Below are 20,977 nucleotides of genomic sequence, written 5' to 3'. Positions count from 1 at the left end.
TATGCCCATATGTGATATTTAAAAAAGTGCTTAGCTACATGTTTTGGCCTCAAAATGTACTTGTGGCTAACTGCAGGCAGTAATGGCTGTCATCAATAAATAAAATGCGTATTTTATGCAAGTGCACTTTGCGTGGAACTTGAGTAGCCTTTCCAGTTCTGAATCATAGTTCTGCCTCTTATCTACAGTGCTGAGCTGCACAGCTTAGTGCTGCATGTTTGTGGTGAGCTAGGGCTTAGTGCTGCATGTTTGTGGTGAGCTAGGGCTTAGTGCTGCATGTTTGTGGTGAGCTAGGGCTTAGTGCTGCATGTTTGTGGTGAGCTAGGTGCACTTTTCTTCACCTAGTGCATACAGAATCATTCAGCAGCTTTGAAAAGATCTATGGATAGTAGGTAATACTGATGTAGTTTTCTTCCCTTTTTAAAGCAATAGATGTCCATCGTTAAGTCTGACATTATGTTAATGTCACTCTGCTAGGGTTGATGTAAAACATACCAAATTAGCTAATTAATTATTCATGAGGACTCTGTTTCATGCTTCATTTCTGAATTACTGTCTACCTTTTAGACCTAATTTTACATCTTAGTATTAACCTACCCCAATCTACAGTACTCAATCTAATCTATTGTATTTGTTCATATTTTTATAGATTAGAAATGCATTGATGGAGATTTTTACTTGGTGTTTTTAGTGGTTATGTATTTATAAATGTCTATGATTCATAAAATAGCTATCTGCTTATTAAAGTATGTATGATTCTGTCTTCTTTTAATTCTAGGATATCAGGCACAGTTTACTGACATCTTTGCATCGGTTGGAAGACCTTATAAGTCACCTACTGGACAGTAGCAATTTCCAGCCTGGATCTGAGGTCATGCCTACTGAAGTTTCTACAATGATCCAAAACTGCAGGAGGTACCCCACTAGCTTTCACTTTTTTATAATCTGTGGTATTTTATGAATTATTTTAAAACTATCGTGGATAAACTTAAATGCTTTGTGCAGCTTGTCATATTACACGTGGGGAGACTTCTGTTTTTGCAGATATTTCTTGAAATCCTTGTAACCTGTAGCATATGCAGGACAGCAAAGTAATAGTTGAGAGTTCAAGAAAATAATAGTCATGCCCTCCTACCAGTGCTGATAGTTCAGCAAAATAATAGTCATTCCCTACTACCAGTGCTAATAGTACAACAAAGTAATAGTCATTCCCTACTACCAGTGCTAATAGTACAACAAAATAATAGTCAATCCCTACTACCAGTGCTGATAGTACAGCAAAATAGTCATTCCCTACTAACAGCGCTAATAGTACAGCAAAATAATAGTCATTCCCTACTACCAGTGCTAATAGTACAACAACGTAATAGTCATTCCCTACTACCAGTGCTAATAGTACAACAAAATAATAGTCATTCCCTACTACCAGTGCTGATAGTTCAGCAAAATAGCCATTCCCTACTAACAGCACTAATAGTACAGCTAAATAATAGTCATTCCCTACTACCAGTGCTAATAGTACAACAAAGTAATAGTCATTCCCTACTACCAGTGCTAATAGTACAACAAAATAATAGTCATTCCCTACTAACAATGCTGATAGTACAGCAAAATAATAGTCAATCCCTACTACCAGCACTGATAGTACAGCAAAATAGTCATTCCCTACTAACAGCGCTAATAGTACAGCAAAATAATAGTCATTCCCTACTACCAGTGCTAATAGTACAAAAAAGTAATAGTCATTCCCTACTACCAATGCTAATAGTACAACAAAATAATGGCCATTCCCTACTACCAGTGCTGATAGTTCAGCAAAATAATAGTCATTCCCTACTACCAGTGCTAATAGTACAACAAAGTAATAGTCATTCCCTACTACCAGTGCTAATAGTACAACAAAATAATAGTCATTCCCTACTACCAGCGCTGATAGTACTACAAAATAATAGTCATTCCCTACTACCAGTGCTAATAGTACAACAAAATAATGGTCATTCCCTACTACCATTGCTAATAGTACAAAATAATAGTCATTCCCTACTACCAGAGCTGATAGTACAGCAAAATAGTCATTCCCTGTTACCTGCGCTGATAGTACAGCAAAATAGTCATTCCCCACTACCAGTGCTAAGAGTCCAGCAAAATAATAGTCATTCCCTACTACCAGTGCTGATAGTACAGCAAAATAAGTAATTCCCTACTACTATCGCTGATAGTACAGTAAAAATAGCAGTCATTCCCTACTACTATCGTTGATAGTACAGCAAAAATAATAGTCATTCCCTACTACAAGCTCTGATAGTACAACAAAATAATAGTCATTTCCTACTACCAGTGCTAATAGTACAACAAAATAATGGTCATTCCCTACTACCAGTGCTAATAGTACAACAAAATAATGGTCATTCCACTACTACCAGTGCTGATAGTACAACAAAATAATAGTCATTCCCTACTACCAGTGCTAATAGTACAACAAAATAATGGTCATTCCCTACTACCAGTGCTAATAGTACAACAAAATAATGGTCAGTGCTGATAGTACAACAAAATAATAGTCATTCCCTACTACCAGTGCTAATAGTACAACAAAATAATAGTCATTCCCTACTACCAGTGCTAATAGTACAACAAAATAATAGTCATTCCCTACTACCAGTGCTAATAGTACAACAAAATAATGGTCATTCCCTACTACCAGTGCTGATAGTACAACAAAATAATAGTCATTCCCTACTACCAGTGTTAATAGTACAACAAAATAATAGTCATTCCCTACTACCAGTGCTAATAGTACAACAAAATAATAGTCATTCCCTACTACCAGTGCTAATAGTACAACAAAATAATAGTCATTCCCTACTACCAGTGCTAATAGTACAACAAAATAATAGTCATTCCCTACTACCAGTGCTAATAGTACAACAAAGTAATAGTCATTCCCTACTACCAGTGCTAATAGTACAACAAAATAATGGTCATTCCCTACTACCAGTGCTAATAGTACAACAAAATAATAGTCATTCCCTACTACCAGTGCTAATAGTACAACAAAATAATGGTCAGTGCTGATAGTACAACAAAATAATAGTCATTCCCTACTACCAGTGCTAATAGTACAACAAAATAATAGTCATTCCCTACTACCAGTGCTAATAGTACAACAAAATAATAGTCATTCCCTACTACCAGTGCTAATAGTACAACAAAATAATGGTCATTCCCTACTACCAGTGCTAATAGTACAACAAAATAATAGTCATTCCCTACTACCAGTGCTAATAGTACAACAAAATAATAGTCATTCCCTACTACCAGTGCTAATAGTACAACAAAATAATAGTCATTCCCTACTACCAGTGCTAATAGTACAACAAAATAATAGTCATTCCCTACTACCAGTGCTAATAGTACAACAAAATAATAGTCATTCCCTACTACCAGTGCTGATAGTACAACAAAATAATGGTCATTCCTTACTACCAGTGCTGATAGTACAACAAAATAATAGTCATTCCCTACTACCAGTGTTAATAGTACAACAAAATAATAGTCATTCCCTACTACCAGTGCTAATAGTACAACAAAATAATAGTCATTCCCTACTACCAGTGCTAATAGTACAACAAAATAATGGTCATTCCCTACTACCAGTGCTAATAGTACAACAAAATAATAGTCATTCCCTACTACCAGTGCTAATAGTACAACAAAATAATAGTCATTCCCTACTACCAGTGCTAATAGTACAACAAAATAATAGTCATTCCCTACTACCAGTGCTAATAGTACAACAAAATAATGGTCATTCCCTACTACCAGTGCTAATAGTACAACAAAATAATGGTCAGTGCTGATAGTACAACAAAATAATAGTCATTCCCTACTACCAGTGCTAATAGTACAACAAAATAATAGTCATTCCCTACTACCAGTGCTAATAGTACAACAAAATGATAGTCATTCCCTACTACCAGTGCTGATTAGTACAACAAAATAATAGTCATTCCCTACTACCACTGCCTGATATCATTCCTGAATGAAGCAACTTGTCTAATGTACAGCATAAACCATTGCTTACCTGAGGAATATTGAGTGCTCATAATAATTTAAAAAGCACTAAAACTATTGAAAAAAAAAAAACAGAAACTTATGAATTTTCTTTAGATACAAAAGGTCAGAATGGCACTCAGCACAAAGTTGTATAGTCCAGATTGTTTCACAAGTGTTTGTCAAAAACAGAGCAGAGTATTAAAAATGGGCAGAAAGCATAATGATTACTGCTTTAGTATAACATTTAAACAATAGCCAGAAGGTTAATAGTTGTTACCTCCCTGTGAACTGATGCCCCCCTGGGGAATCTCACACCTTCGTCCTGTAACTGGTTTTCCTTAACATCTGTTGAGGTGGAGGCATTAGTGGGCCAGTTTGCTGTTTTGCAGACAGTGTTAGGATTAGTAAAGATGCAGCGAGTAGTCAAAAAGTAATATAAAGCAAAACAGTAGTTTTGTAGATGAAACATGTCACCAAGTTTTGTAGTTTAAAATGCTTAACAGTGAAATATAATTATGGTAAATCTTTGTGCATGTGTTGCAGCAAGAACAGTATGGAATACAAGTTGTAGTTACTCTCACCAGATAGATTGGATGGAACATAATTTAGCAGTAATCCACAACTGGGGGTAGGTAATGCAGAATTCACCCATGGTTGGCATGGTTTGATCCGAAGGGTAAAACCCAAGTAATTAAACAAAACCATCTTTTTGTAAATCCTGTATTACCCACACACAGGAGTGGACTATTGTTATTATACAATGCCATTATTTAAGGGGAAATAATCTAACTGTCTGTAAATAATATCATTGTGTGTACTTGATGTTCTTCCACGATTTTGGGAGTCTGTGGCATCCAGTATGTGTACTGCACAGTACATTGCTGTCTCTGCTGTTTTTTTATAAGAATTTGCTATAGTATCTTTTTTTTCTGGAGAGTCTGTATGGTGCATGTAGGATACTTATCTGTCTAGATTTTATTAGAATGTTGAGATATGTGTGTCATACGTTTGGCCTGATCTTCATAAAGATGTTTTTCTGGCATATCATTGAGGAATGAAGTGACTAAATAATTGGAGACATGTCCGATTTTTTCGGGGCTCTCTTGGCATTGAAGTTTTGATTTTTTTTTTGTTTTATTTTAATATGTTGTATTATTCTGCTCTACAAAGCAGTTTACTTGTGAAGACTAGTTTTTTTTTTCTATTTTAAATTATCTACTAGTTATCTAGAGAAATTGAGCTAACAGAACTTATTGTAGTACTTGTTTTCTAGGATGGTATCATCTATGTACTGTCATAAATGTAATTTTGCATACCTCATCCTTATCTCTTTTCTAACTTATTTTAATGTTAGGATCTAATATTTTTATTAAGGCTTCCTGTCTTGATAGATTTCACAAAAAGATAAATTTGCATCAAATTTTCTTTGGCTACTGTAGAACATCTGCATGTGTCAAGCTCACCCTGATTTGTATGTCTTTTCTTTAACACATTACTTTCAAATAACACAAAGTTATGATTTATAGAAATCTTGAATGCATTCCTGTTCTCAGTTACATCTAAATATAAAGTTATTTCCTATGACCAGCTTTCTTATAAAAAAAAAAGTCAGAGTATTTACTTTGTTTTATTTCTTCCTTGTAATTTACTCTCTGTTATTTCTTAATTATCTTTCTTAAACATGGAGTACAAGGAGGAAATAAAACAAGTAAATATAGTTTTCTAAACATGTTAATTAATATTTTATTATTATTATGTCTCATAGCTAGGCTGAGAAGGAGGAAACACCTTTAAATGGTTCCAAGATTGTCTTACAGACAGAAGCTTTCAGTTATTTGCTGGAGCAGCTTACTGAAGACTAGGCCTGCTTAGGTTAGGAGTTACCAAGGATTTGCTCTTGGGCCAATATTTGTTTCTCTTTTTCTTCATTAGTAACCTTGCGCTAGACTTTCTGAAACTACTGCTTATGTTACATGCATAATGAAAGGAGCAAAAACAGCTGCATAGTTATAGACAGAAATATATAATAGCTGGCTCTGGAATAATAAATTAACTCTTTACACCAGAAGAGCTTCATACAGTATTTCTGTTACTATGCACGTATTTAAACAGATCAATGTACTACAAATAAAGTATCCATTGCATAACTGTTTTGCTTAAATTCAGATTTATCAATCTTAATACTTTAGTTGGATTCCTTATTACCCTTTAAGTTTAATACCAGAACTTATAACACTTGTAACTACATACAAGCTATCTACCTTCCTCTCTTATGAAGCTAATTAGGCTGTTAGAATCAACCTTCTTGTGCCAAAACCGTAATATGCCCTTCTTAATCTTTGGTTATTCTATAGCACAAATATATTACAAATAATGCTTAGCAAAACATATCAGTTGATTTCATTGGTGGAAGTTTTAGAATGTCCCTGCCTCACCTTCCATGAAGTCATCAGGGCTACCAGTAACTGATAAGCTATCATTGTTTCCTTGAATACTGTCCACTGTTGGGTCACAAATTAAATATTATGTTCAATTTCTAGCTTTCAAAATCAGGGTCATTTAACCTTGGTGAGCCTAACCATTAGCCTCTGAGTAGGTGAAAGGGCCTTCATTAATGCCTACAAAATGGAATTAAGTTACCAATGTACATCTGACAAGAACAGATTTCTTTTTAAAGGAATTTAGGCATAAAGTAGTTGACTAATACACAAGTGAGTACAGATGTTAATGTTACAAAAACAGTAGTTTACTGCCTTTAAACTAAAAGTTCCTTAGATTTTGTATTGGATTCTTGTTCTTAATGGCAATGCTGTTAGCACTACTCTTTAATGTCGGCTTTGAACAATTTTCACCTGCATGCTGATATATTTGACAACCAGCTAATGTGTTGTCCTGTTAATTATGGTCATTAAGTGTGTTATATTACAAAATAAAAGCACGCCAGTTCAAGTGTGTGCACTTATTTAGTTAATGTGCACTGTGGCATATAATAAATCATTGTAACGTGTATACTACGGTTTATTATATGCAAATGCTGAGCCTCAAGTGCCTTTGTCATGTGCAAAAAGGTCCCTGCACCAAACCACCTTACCAGTTAGCAGATTCACAAATCAGGATTTTAAATAATATTTTATGCTTATGATTATATGATAAGATTACACAGTAAAGGGAATAATATGGGTGAGTTTAGAAAGATTTCTGTTAAGCAGCCATTCTTGTAGTAATTCCAGGGCAAAATGCCTTAGGCAACAGGATGTGGAAAGGGTTTTCACAAAACTTAGGGAGCCTATAAAAAGAAAAATAACCAGATATCCTATAGCGGTATTAAAGATATTTAAGACATTTTATGAAAATTTGTGTGAAACGGAGAAATCTGGACATCAAGAACGAGCACAAATGGAAATATTTATGAAAGACTTAATTATGCCAACGTTAGAGGTTAATAAGGCTCAACAGTCAGTTGCAAAGATGTTGTCAAAATTGGTAGATGTGGTTTTGTGGAGGGGAGGCAAACATTTGGCTTGAGAACATTAATGGAACAGAAATGACCCAGAGGGAAGCAGACTGTATGAGAATACAGCTGTTATTGGTGGGTTTTGATGCAGAGAAACTTGACAAAGTAAACTGGAATTTTATGAGTAGGGCAGTGGAAGCATCTGGAGTCCCTGATACAGTAATTAGGTTAATTAGGAGGATATATAAAGGATCAGAGGGAAGAATTTAAGGAGGGTTCCTCTTTGATAATTTGTGTCTGAACAAAGTAACCAGGCAGGGGTGTCCTTATTTCTTTTTGTTATTTGCTGTATATTTAGAGTCACTGGCAAAGAAAATAAGGGACTCAAACATTCAAGGATATAATTGGCATAGTAATCAAGAAAAATTGTCTTTATTTGCAGATGATATTATTTTGTTCCTGATAAATCCAGAAAAGGATATCTCAGTGTTGCAAAACACCTTGAGACAGTTTCAAGTCTTTTCAGGATATAAATTAATGAAGATAAAACAAAGGCTGTAATCATAAATTACGTACCCATGCATAAATTGGTTCAACAGTACTCATAATTATGGAGATATGATAAGATGAGGTATTTAGCAGTATGGATTAAAAAGGCTTCTGTTATGGCAGTTAAGGATATGTGGGAGGAGACTAAACAAAAGATAATACAACAATTGAGAAACTGGATGCTCTTATTTGTGGATATGGATGGTAAGATAGAATCAGTGAAAATGTTTTTATCCCATTAGGTTTATATACAGGTCAGGCATATTTTTATAAACTAGAGGAGAAGTTGTGGACAATAATTAAAGAGTTTAAGAAATTTATTTGGGAGGGAAATAGGGCAAGAGTTCCAAAACAACAATTTGGTTTAAAATTATCTGATTTGAAGGGATATTTTAGAACTAGACATTTGAGGCTGATATACATAGCACAAGAAGAAGGTTATAAATCAAAGTGGAAAAGGGTGATGATGAAGTGGGGGTGGGATTTTTTAGCTACTTAAGGAGAATAATAACAGCCATACAGAGTATTATATTCATAAAGTAGAAGAAAGTATTCTAAGAACTAAGCCAACATGAGAGTGGAGAAAGGAGATTTTACCAATCTGGTTGACTGCCACTAGGTGCACAGAGACTAAGGTACTGGATGGAAAGGTAATATAATTGGATAAGGCCAAGAAGACATTTAGACTGCTGACTAGGGACTGCCTTCCCTACAAGGGATTGATAACAGAGTATTGGCAAAGGGAAAGAGTTAGGGAAATTGTAAGTAAAAGACCTGGTCTGGTCAAGTTTTTACTTTTAGCTGCTGTTAAAAAAGGGATAATTAGTGGGGTATATAAGATAATGCATGATAATTACAAGAATCAGTCAGAGAATGTTCAAAAAGATTGGGAAGGGAGACTGAATAAAAAAGTATAAAGGAACAATGGGAGGACATATGTTTGACTCCCAGGTATGCAGTAAAGTCCAGAAGGTTTAGGAATTTTGCTTGGAAATGTTTCATAGGTATTTTATACCCCAATCAGACTTAAAAGTATTTTTCCTGAGGTAGTTTGTAAATGTTGGAAGTGTGATGGGGAAGAAAGAGGTAACTGGGAACATATATTCTGTGGGGCATAATGAGTTTGCAGAATTTTAAACATCCCCATACAGAGTACTCTGTCAGAAATGTTAGGTGTACAAAAAGTTTAAATTAGGGAAATGATTCTTTTGAGCTGGACCACAGGATCTGAATTGCCTAGACATAGTAAGGCCTTGCTAAGTTTAATTCTGGTAGCTGCTAAAAAAAACAATTACTTAAAAATGGAAATCCAAGTCTTAATCAACTGTATTTGAAGTACTGAATATTGTAAAAGAGATAAAAGAACTGGAACTGGGATCTTTAGAGACGGAAAGGACCAAATTGCATAGAAATACATGGAAATTGTGGGAAAAATGCATGCAGAGTAATATTCAGGAGAAGGAGGAGAAATGTTTAAGGTATTGCAGGGATGGAGCAATTTATGTAATGCTGCACTGATGATAGTTTACATATTTGATTTATAGTGTATGTAACTGGAAACATGTTAATATGGTTTGTTTTCTTTTATATTGATGTATGTTTGCCTGTGTCTTAAGTGATACTTTAATAAAGGTGTTAAAACTTATACAGTAAAGAAGGGAGTAGACATCATTGTTTTGTACCAGTTTGGACTGGAAATGTTGCTGAAATTAGTCTGTATTTTTAACATACTTAGGAATTATTGTATGGGTTAGTCAGTGTTTTCTGAACACCAGGGGAGTAAAAATGTCCTAGGACTTCAGTAAGGAATGCCCAGTTTACAATATCATATGCCTTCCCAAGGTTCAAAACGAGTATTAACTGCTTAGTTTTATCCCATAATAAAATTAGCATTTTTAACAGTGTGCTGTGTTTGACATTGATGAATATAGCCACCATGGTCCGGGTCATAACTTTCTATCCTAGCTACTTCCTTAGTACTTTTCATCAACCCAGTCTTTTTCAGCATGGTTCTTTTTCTGATTAAAAAATATTTCCTTTTTCAAAGACAATGCTGACTATGTTAAATGTCTTGCTTTTACTTTCTAGGTTTTTATCATCAAAAACTTTCATTTTTTTTGTCAACCTCTGCATTTTGTAATAGATTAACATATCTCTGTCTAGGATTCATTGCTTTAGTCTAATTGTAGGTAAATCTTCTGTGTTTGATGCTTACTCAATGCTGACGTTATTGTACTACTATCTAAAATTGTCTTCTTCACCTCTTCTAAGATGCCTAGGTACTAAGCCACTTTAAGTATAACGGAAATCATTTAACAGTGAAAACTAAGAGTGTGAGAGGTTTCTGTCCATTCTTATGTAACTTTATCAACAAATGCTCATATAAGTACAAGGAATTTATTTAGCTTTACTGTGATCCCACATTGTCTGTGATGATAATTAACTTTTTGATTAGACTTTACTCCTGGGGTATCAGTGATGAATCATGATGAGTCGTGCATATCCACTGTTTCAGTCTCTTACATGTGTATTTCTCCTCTCCCTGCAGCTGACCATAACCTGCCATCAACCCCTCTCTTCTCCTTGTTGTCTGTGAGCAACAGACCAATCTTAGCCTCCCCAGGGCACTACCTGACCCGTGTCTGGGGCCAGTGAGGGGATGGATGGCAGGGGTGCAGTGCCATATTGCTGCAGGTGAGTGTATACTAATCCCTTCCACCTCTGTGCAGCCATGGGGCCACTACTTTATTCATTGGTAGGAGCATACATGCATCAGCATATGCTAAATTTTCAACTAAGTGGTGCATCCACTTTGCAACAGTGAGTTCAATAGGCTCATGTGCTGCTTATTGCAACAAGTGTACACTGCCTCACTCCCCTAGGATGGGCAAGCTGAGATCAACCACTTACTCCTACCCTTCCCCCATGTGTCTCTTACAGCACCTATGCCACTAGCTGAACATGGGTTATCTGGGGTTGCAGTGAAGGCTTTATCCCTGTGTTCCACAAGCCCTCTTTGTATGGGTATTCCTTCACTAAAACTTGCTAGAATTAAAGTTAGTCAGCATTAGATCAGTTCATTAAATAGGGCATTGTTTGAAAATATTATAGTAGAAACGTGAAGAGAAATAAAGGCAAGATATTTTCTGCATGTTATGCATAAAAATGAAAGCAGATTTTTTTTGTTGTTGCACAGTTTTCATCAACAGTACACAGTCATAAGGATATTCTTATAGTACTTTTGCATCATTTACTTTGCACATGACATGTAGTCTTTCTAACTATAATGATTATTTTTACAAAATACAGCTAACATACCTGGTGATTTTGTTTCAGAGGTGATCTGTTTAGATTAGCTATAATGGAAAATTCACCTTTGTCACACCTTTACACATTTGTAATAAAGTTAATGTCTTTCACTGTGACAAAATAAATTAAATGGACTGTTAAAATGCCAATATCAAAACATGTGAAGGCCATTAGAAATACCAGCATGGGGAATGTTTTAAATGAACATAGCGCAATATGTGAATGTACATATGTTCCAAAAGTTGTTGGGCCAGACTGAGAAAAGCTACCTTAAGGTGTACACCTGGTATACATCTCATGGTAATCACTATCTGTTTATAGGCAGTCCTACATGGTGTTGCAACATGAAGTGGTACAGCATTGCGGGGAGCTGTCTCTGCAGCTTACTGCATATGATAAGGCACTCTACAGGAGGGTCCTGTGCTAATTAACTATTTGCTGTCCCCTTGAAATGCCAGAAAGGCATTTATGCAACCAAGCAATTCAGAGACTCATTCAGCTGAGTAAGTTAATGAACATGGCCAAATGTGTGTGTGCGTGCACACACATGCATTTGTGGCTACGTGTGCCTGGGAGGTGGCAGTAGAGGGGTTGATTAGAGAATAGGTAGGGGAGGTGTGTATGGGTGAATGAGTAACTGTCCATGAGAGGTGATGGAGGGCTGTGTGTGTGTGTGTGTGTGTGTGTGTGTGTGTGTGTGTGTGTGTGTGTGTGTGTGTATATACATGATTGTGTGAATGTAGGTGGGTGTATGGAGGTCTTTCATACCTCCACACTCCCCTAGACTAATGAGAAAATCATGCAACATTGGGAGGCACTAGATACTAGGAATACTCTCTTGATATTGTGCCTTAAAGGTACTTAGAATAATCATTAATCAGCATGAAAGATTTGGGACAGGGAGAAACACTGGACACCAGGGATACTCTCTTGATACTGTGCCTTAAAATCCTGTGGAATAATCATTCTGCAGAATGAAAGAAGTGGGGCAAGGGGTAACACTAGATCCAAGGATACTCTCCTGATAAATGCACTTAAAAAATTTAATCCTGGACCTACGGCACTCAAGCACAGCTTTTATAGCAGAAAGTATACTCTCTGTGCCACCACTAAACACCAGGGATAGTTCTGTTACTTAAGTCTTTGAAAAAACATTAAAGTAAAACTGGGGGAAAAGCTCCAGACTCTGCACCCTCAGCACAAAGGAGCATTAACCCACTACACTAACTGAGCAGTCAGTGAATGAGAGTATTTTACATAACAGTAAGCATGCAACTCTGATGTCTGGCATTATTCATTGATTGCAAGTGTCCCTGAGTTACAAGGGACAGGACGTGTGTAAGAGACAATAGCAGGAGCAGTCTGTAAAATTAGAGACACTGGGGCAAGTGTCCCTGAGTTACAAGGGACAGGACGTGTGTAGGAGACAATAGCAGGAGAAGTCTGTAAAAGTAGAGACACTGGGGCAAGTGTCCCTGAGCTACAAGGGACAGGACGTGTGTAAGAGACAATAGCAGGAGAAGTCTGTAAAATTAGAGACACTGGGGGCATGTCCATGTGGGTGAGAATGAGGTTTCAGGGCAAATCCAGAAGGAACACTGGAACACACCAGACGGAGAACGAATTTTTAAACTATTACTTTGATTCACTTAAAAAAATATTAATAGACCAACAGGTCTAGAATCAGAATGCATTTTATAAGCATTAAGAAGAATGACACTGTAATGTCTTGTATTATTGACTCACTGTAAGGATCCTAGATTTATGAGGGCAGGGACAAAAAATAAGAAGATACATCCGAGATGTTCCATCAAGTGAGGGGCAAGTAAGTGGAATGTTTGTCTGCGTGCATGTGTGTGTGTGTCTGTGCGCGCGTGTGTGTGTACGTGTGTGTGTGTACGTGTGTGTGTGTGCGCGTGTGTGCGCGTGCGTGTGAGTGTGTGTGAGTGTGTGTGTGTTTGAATGTCTTCATGTATGTGGGGGAGTGAATGGGGGTGTCTGTGCCAACATGATGCATGGTTAATTACCACAGGAAAGTGCTGATTTGTACCTGCAATAACTAAGGGCGATTCAAAGACATACAAATTAGCAGATAATGAGATCTTTGCTCATTACCGTATTATGTCTCTAAATCACAGTTTGAATCACAATTTCCTGCCCCATGAAAACAGCCTGTTTTGGCCACAGCTCTTATTGATGGTGTGGTAGAGTTCTTTCTGCATCCCCAGTGGTATTCCTTAAAGGGAAAAATGAAAAAAAAAAATTAACAAAGAAAGCATTTTATTATTTATAGTCATCAGTAATGTTTGTTAAATGTTGGAAGTGATTCGTATTAAATGTTTGGAGGAGGGGATTCTAAAAATATTGAAGGACACTGCATGGTGTTATTAAGAAATATATACCTGTGTGCTGTCATTAAGACATACACCTGAGCCTTGACCACACTTTTGGATTCAGTTCCTTTATTTTTGATTTTGATGCTTAAAACAGGACATCTGTAAAATAAAAGGAAGTAAACATGGTCTCTCCAAGCACGTTAAACTAGACTGATTTTTGAAAATTATGAAATTAACAACTTATCATAAAAATGAATGAATGGCAGTATTACTGCATGATCGCAGCACTGAATGTGTTTCTGAGCACTGCTGTACTTTCAGATTGCTTGAGGTTTTGTTGTAGCTTTTGTTTGGTGGGGGTGAAAGCAATTTAGGCCATTGCTGTATTACTCACAATGCAGTTGTTCTGCACATGCTTTGTCGAGAACTTGTATGCTGACCACGATCTGCTAACCAGCAGTGCTGTATTGAAATGTATGAAGTAAGAGGGTGCAAGCAACACACACCATGGGAGCTGTAGGAATTATACTATTAGGCATAGAGTCTTTCATCTCCAGCCATATAATCCAGTTTTGTTTTCCTTGTTGTGATATTGCCATTAGACCGATTTATTTATTTTGGGGGAAACAAATTGATGTCAGTAAGCATTTAAAAGGTGATATTGCCTTGACAGAAAGCTGGTTGAGCACTACAAAACTGAACCAGTCCACTGAAAGCATGCTGATGCAAAACCAGAAATCAGACGCATAAGGCCTTGTAGTACTCATTTCATCTGTAAATTATTACCATCTAAGTAAAATTTAAAAAGTTGAGCAGAACTTCAAATAGTTGCTAGCATTTAAAGTTCAGGTCAAAATGGTATAGTGATTGGCAGACTGAGAAACCTCTTGTGTCTTTTTTCCACTTGCACTCATTGGTCTATGCTGGGTCAAAGCCAGAAGCTCTTGGAAATGAGAAAGTTAAATTAATATTTTCTGCAGTGTGGTATCACAGGGTATGACCAGAGTGGTTTACTATGAGGTAGTTACAAACAGTAACCTACAAAACATTGACATCTCAATTAACGCATCAGAACCTGTTACATTCTGTTACTCTCCTATCCTAGTCTGTGGCAGGTGTCTTGCATAAGGCTGTGTCACCTAGTACAGATTAATATTCTGAACAGACTGGGTAGTTTCAGCCATTACTGAATTTGATGACAAATGATATAATGTGTTAGCACAATTTGTTAGCTGTGAAATTTGTTTTGCAGTCTAATACTTTTTCCCTCTCTTTTATAGTTTAATTTCTAATGCTTCTGATGAACTAAGTACCTGTGAAGAAACCTTAGAAGAACACTTATCAAAATTACTTAACAACTTGCACCAGTGGGCTTCTGATGTTCATACTTTAATGCCAGAAGACAGCAAATTACCTTTTGATTCTGCTGATAGCTTTCGTAACCTTCAAGAAATTCAAGTAAGTAATCCCATTTGCAGTTTGACCATGAAGCACTTGATGTCCTTTTGACAAAAGTTGTCAGTCCCAGCAAAGCATTAATGTACTTTATTTCTGAATCTCTGTACTTAGCTCATTTATGATGCTAGCTTTTCTTCGTAATTGTACTTTAACAGTTTTAAAATAGAAGCTGTTGTAAATGTCACACTTGATACATTTGTCAGAAGAACGTAAAAAAATGTTTGACTACAGCTGAATCATGCCAAAATATGCAACTGTTAAACTTGTAACACAAATGGAAACATTTATTTTAATTACCATGGATCTTTTTTGATAATGTGAAGCAGTCACATGTATTAAAGTATGACACTACTTTACTTAAAACAAGAGCAGTGTTTTTTTTTTAAATGACACTCATCTGTAATACATAACATGTGGCCACAAGATAAGTATGCAGAGATTTGGCGTCACAGCTTGAATTTATTTGCATACTGGCATAAACTTCTGAGTTCCTGACCCCATGGCTAGTGGTCTCTGGTGGGGGTGGGGGGGCATACTACTGATGGGTGCTCAGATAGGAGTAGCAGACATTTTGTGTAGTAAATATAAAAATATAGGTTTGTACCATAGTATGATCAGTGGCGGATCCAGGATTTTATGAAGGGGGGGGGGGGCCAGTCTGGAAAGTCGACAAGTGAGGTGGGGAGGCAGGAAAGCAAAACACTGGGGAAGGGGGATGTGGAAGGATCACCTTAAGATATTGTATCAGCATGTGTGAAAACACAGCAACATACAGTCATTTGCAAAACATTGGGGGTGGCGGGTCGATTGAGCACAACGGTTAAGGTTTTCACCTCAGACACAAAGTATTGGGTTTGATTCTGATCTCAGCTTATTAGCTAGCCTTGTAATTACCATTCATGGCAGTTAGCCTGATATTCTCGTATGATCCAGTGAACCTGGTGTGGTTGTGTTAGTGGAGGTACATAACTCCTATCCAGCACACAGCATATTAGCAGACATTACCAGTTGTTTCAAGACATACCTAGAGGATATGTTTGGTTGCCCATATGAAGTCATAGTTCTTTTATATGGCATACCTGACATAAGCATTATGATAACATAGCAAAGAATCCCAGTGAAGGTGATATCACCCCAAGACCCATAGCAAATGTAAGTAATTTAAGTAAATAATGATTTATGTGAAACCAGCAAAGTTAATTTATGTAAATAATTTTGTGTGTGCCAGTGAAGTTCAGTTAGTTAAAGAACATTGCAAGTTAAGGAAATACACATTTTATGAAAAAAGTCCTAAAAAAACAGTCAGTTAAATTATATGCAATGTATAAAACCAAATTTAAGTACTGTAGCATTTCCCAAAGGACAGTAACACAAAATCTACTTTGTCTGGCCAGCCTAATATGCAAAGCCATGGAAAGCCTTATTAGGAAACAGCAACCCTCCGAATACTGTTTCCATTTTAGTTTGGATTTGTCAAGGGCAGGTCATGCTTACCAAATCTAATGTACTTTTTTGCAAAGGTCACCAATGCAATATAGGAAAGCAAAATGGTACACATTGCATACCTCGACCTAGCTAAAGCTTTTGACACAATCCCCCACTCAGGCATTGTAGAACAGCTAAATAAACTAGGAATAAACTATGGTCACCTAATGGATTGCCACATGGCTCACAGATGAGATGCAAGAAAGCAAAATTGACAAAGTTACCTCCAGAAAGTGATGAGCTACTAGTGGAGTCCCCAGGGTTCTGTGCTGGGGCCTCTCCTGTTTAACATCTACTTTTCTGAAGTAAAAGCCAATACCAAAGGGCTCTGGATGACTACGTTTGCACATGACTATAAGTTAGGAGCAGTCACTGAACCCCAAATTACACAGCCATCCTACTGGACGGTTTGTCCCAAACAACTGGTGCCACAATCATGGACCAAAATGAAATGCCAGTAAATGCATTATTGTATCCTTTGGAAGTCATCTACCTCAGAGAACAACTATGATGACAATAAGACCTTAAGAATAGACTTGTTTGGGTTTTCAGAACTTATCTGGACAGTGACCTAAATTTTGACCAGTATGTCTACTTATGTAAGAAAGTGCTTCTATATTAAACAGCTTAAAGAAATGGGTTATGTCCAGATCTAGGATGTCACTGCCCTCCTTTGCTCAGCACTCCTTAGGCCAGTCATTGAGCATAATGCCCTCTTTGGCCTGTATCTGTCCAGACACATGCAACTGGAATGCCCACAAAGAAGCCTTACTACAAGGATACTAGGGCTAAACAATATGTCCTACACAGACTGACTTAAAGTCTGCCATTTGCTTTCTTCCACTGACTGCCTCCCATAGCTCTCAACCCCTCATCTCCAAAATATAGAACATAATGTGACAATATGGAGCAAGAGGCGAACATTTACTAACAACTTCATCTAGGATGCTCATAGCATAAGTATGAGAAAACAGTTATTTTATTTAACAGTTTTCCTGTTTTAACATGATTCAGTATTGTATACCATGGCAACAGCTAACATTCAAACTCACATACTGAAGAACATTCCTCATAATGAGATACCATTGAGAGCTATGCTGCCTTTCCATCCCCAGACAGACTGCCACTTCTGTGATAACCAAACAGACTGTTTCTACACACATATATAAAATTGTTGGTTTGAATAGCTGCAACATTCAAATACTCCTTGGAAAGCCACTGATTTTAATGTGTTGTCAAATGTAAATAAACCCCCTCTCTACAGTTTGAGTTGGCATCAAACTGACCATATGTACACTAATACAGCCTTTAGAATCCTAAACATGGAAAAAATGCTTCGCTTAAACAGTGAAAATGCATGCTAACACATATCCACTTATCCCAACATCTTTCTAAGTTTAAAAAAGTGATATTTAAATATTTCCCCAATTTCTGGGCCTTTGTTCTCCCATTTTAGATTTTGCATACACAGAAATATTTCAAGTGTGGGCAATAATGCCCTTCTAGCCTGCCAATATACCAAAACAGTTCTCATAATAAGTTCCAGACTGTTCTTAAAAATATCTAAACTCGTACTTGCTTTAATGTAATATGGTAATCTCTTCCATGCATCAGTTCCTCTCTTAGAGAAGCAATTAGTACATTTCTCATTCCTATAGAATCTTCTACATAGGTTGTCTGATGTTTCGCTACTACTTTTTGATAACCCTAAATATTCCCAGAGGCAGTCACTAAATGCCCTATATACCTGAATAAGATCAGCTCTTAAATATCTGAGACCCTGTTAAGATATTTTAGTCTTTCACAGTAACTTAAATTTTCACTTCCATTGATGCTCGTGGTATATTTCCGGTGGGATCTTTACAGTTCACTCATGATTTTCTTATATGGTTTCCATATATTTATTCCATGCTCAAGTTTGGGTCTAATGTAACTAAAAAACAATGACTTCATTTCCAATTTCCTAGACTTTATAAGCATTTTTATACTATTGTTCTATAGCTATCACTAACCAGCTGGTTGATATGATTAGAAAAACAAACCTGGAATGATCCATTTACCATACCATATATACCCTAGTCCTAAAATGTATCTACAGTTTCAATCACTGTGTGCTGTATTAAAATATTAACCATTCAGTTATGTCTCCCAATCACCAATCTTATAAGCTTAGTTTTGTAATTATCAGCTTTGCTGTGCCCAAAACATCACTTTAGTGAAGTTCTTCTGCAGACATGCATGCCCCATATGTAACTATCTTAACTATTTTCAAGTCATCTATAATATACAGACTAGAGAACGCACAACCACACCCATTTAACACTTGCACAAAAATACACAGATACACTCAAAATTTGCCACTTACCTCGCGTTTTTTTATTTTTGCAGCAGTAAAACAAAATTATATATCTTGCAGCTGTCCTCTCTCTGTACTGCAGAGTGGTGATTCTGGATCAACTCGATCCCAGTTGGGCCACAAGCTAACTTTTGTGGGTTGGCTGCCTGCTGTAAGGGAATGGAGCAGAAAGAAGTGTGCAGAAAAATGACCATATGTGCGGCTCATCATCGTAAGGCCTGTCTGGTCTTAAAAAAAAAAAATGAAACAAGCTGTTCTGAAGTTCTTGGCTGTGCATCTTAATACCCTATGGTACACCCAGCCAAATTTCAGGAGACTGTCTTGTATAGTGCTGCACACACTTGATCAGAGAATCCAAAAGCATAGTCGATTTAGCACACATGCAACAGAGAAATACACGCAAACCGCAGGACCACAAAGAATTTGAGTTGCTCGGCTCTTTACTCAGACAGTCTACTGCGAACTCCAAAAGTTAGAATTAGGCAGGCAGCACCAATAACAAGAGATTGACTGCAGCTGTATTTATTAGAAATTAAGCAGCCCGCCAAATACAGCTGCAACCAATCACAATGACATCATCTGGATGGATTAGTCCAGTCATCTCCCAACCCCCCACCTTTCTCAAAAACGCATAACTGTCTTGGCTGGCTGTGAGCACGAAAAGCTTATCGTTCAGTAGAGGAAGACTTTTAGGACATTTTTAAAGATTTTTTTACGTTTGCTACCCCTGGCTTGTCAGTGTGTACACTACCAGGGGTGTAGCTAGAATTTTCAAATTTGTACTCACAGCTCTCAAACTGCTACCCCCCCCCCCCAGCCAAGCTACGGCCATTCTCGTAATTCACGGTTCACTCTTAAGTGTCGATGAAGAGGCATTCGCTGTAATGCCTCTTCAGTAATATAATATAAATTCACTCAAACTCGGTTCCTTGAATTGAAAATGAACCTGAAAGTCAATTCTTTGAAAAATGCAGCATGGTAGTTGGAGTAGAGCATTGCCAGGCAATACAGCTGGGAACCTGTCAAAAAGGGACACCATTTTTATAGGAGCACAGTTTTAACTTGTGCAGCTGACAAAATTAGAGAATCTACATGCATTTCTGAAATAAAAGTAATGTATAACTCTGATCATTACAGTTATTTATAAAAGTAAACCCTCCACGTTTTCTTCCAGAATTGCTATTTTGCGGAGAGATTAGGGGGAGAGCAACATTTTGAGCCAAAATTGGGGACAGTTGAGAGGTTTGGATATTCCTAATTCTATAAAGCGATTTATTTGCACATACCTCTCAACCTCTTAATGCAGGAAATCTGGACAAGGCCAAATATATTGGGGGAACATACAAACAGTGCTAAAAATTGATCTTGTATAAACTTAAGACAGTTATAGAATATCAGGTCTTGCTTTAGCATGCATTTTTCTGAAGATTATGACGTCTGAAACTTAACGTTGGTCATTATTTAGTGACTTCATTCCTAAATGATTTGCCAGAAAAGTTTTATTTTGCATTTTACAGCACGAACACCAATAAATATCTGCTAAACAAAGCAATGCATTCTCACAATGAAACTAGACTTAGCATTAAAACTTCTCTGCTCTTGAAACTCACATTCATTGAAACAGCATTGAAACCCACATTCAAAGAAAATACATTTTGCCAGTGGCAGATAAAGATTAACTTTGAGCTGTTTTCAAATCATAGGCCCCTTGCACATGAAACATACACATGCTCTTTGATACACCTTTCTGATTGTATTAAATTCTATTCCTTGTACAATACAGTATAGTTGTTAGACAGCGTTTTAAATTTATTGTTTTGAACATTTTTCCAGTAAACAATGAAACAAAATGCATGCACCAATAATGACAAACAGCCCAATTCATAACATTTCCATCATAAAAGTCTACTCAAACTTCTACAGTCCAGCAGTATCAGTAAATATGCACAATCTCTGAACTAGTAAAAGCCATCT

General features: G+C 36.8%; 1 protein-coding gene across 1 annotated transcript in view; it reads left to right on the top strand.

Moving 5' to 3' along the window:
- SYNE2 (spectrin repeat containing nuclear envelope protein 2) overlaps nucleotides 1-20,977 on the top strand; it is a 3,814,665-nt gene that overhangs the window by 1,379,413 nt on the left and 2,414,275 nt on the right. Inside the window, exons 39-40 of the mRNA XM_044073561.1 lie at nucleotides 779-915; nucleotides 14,985-15,162. Of these exons, the coding sequence (XP_043929496.1) occupies nucleotides 779-915; nucleotides 14,985-15,162 (315 nt within the window). The remainder of the gene's footprint in view (nucleotides 1-778; nucleotides 916-14,984; nucleotides 15,163-20,977) is intronic.

The sequence above is a fragment of the Protopterus annectens genome, chromosome 6.part0 (genome assembly GCF_019279795.1).
Source record: "Protopterus annectens isolate FY-2018-M chromosome 6.part0, PAN1.0, whole genome shotgun sequence".
Taxonomy (NCBI): domain Eukaryota; kingdom Metazoa; phylum Chordata; order Ceratodontiformes; family Protopteridae; genus Protopterus; species Protopterus annectens.
This window is presented reverse-complemented; position numbering and strand designations above follow the sequence as displayed.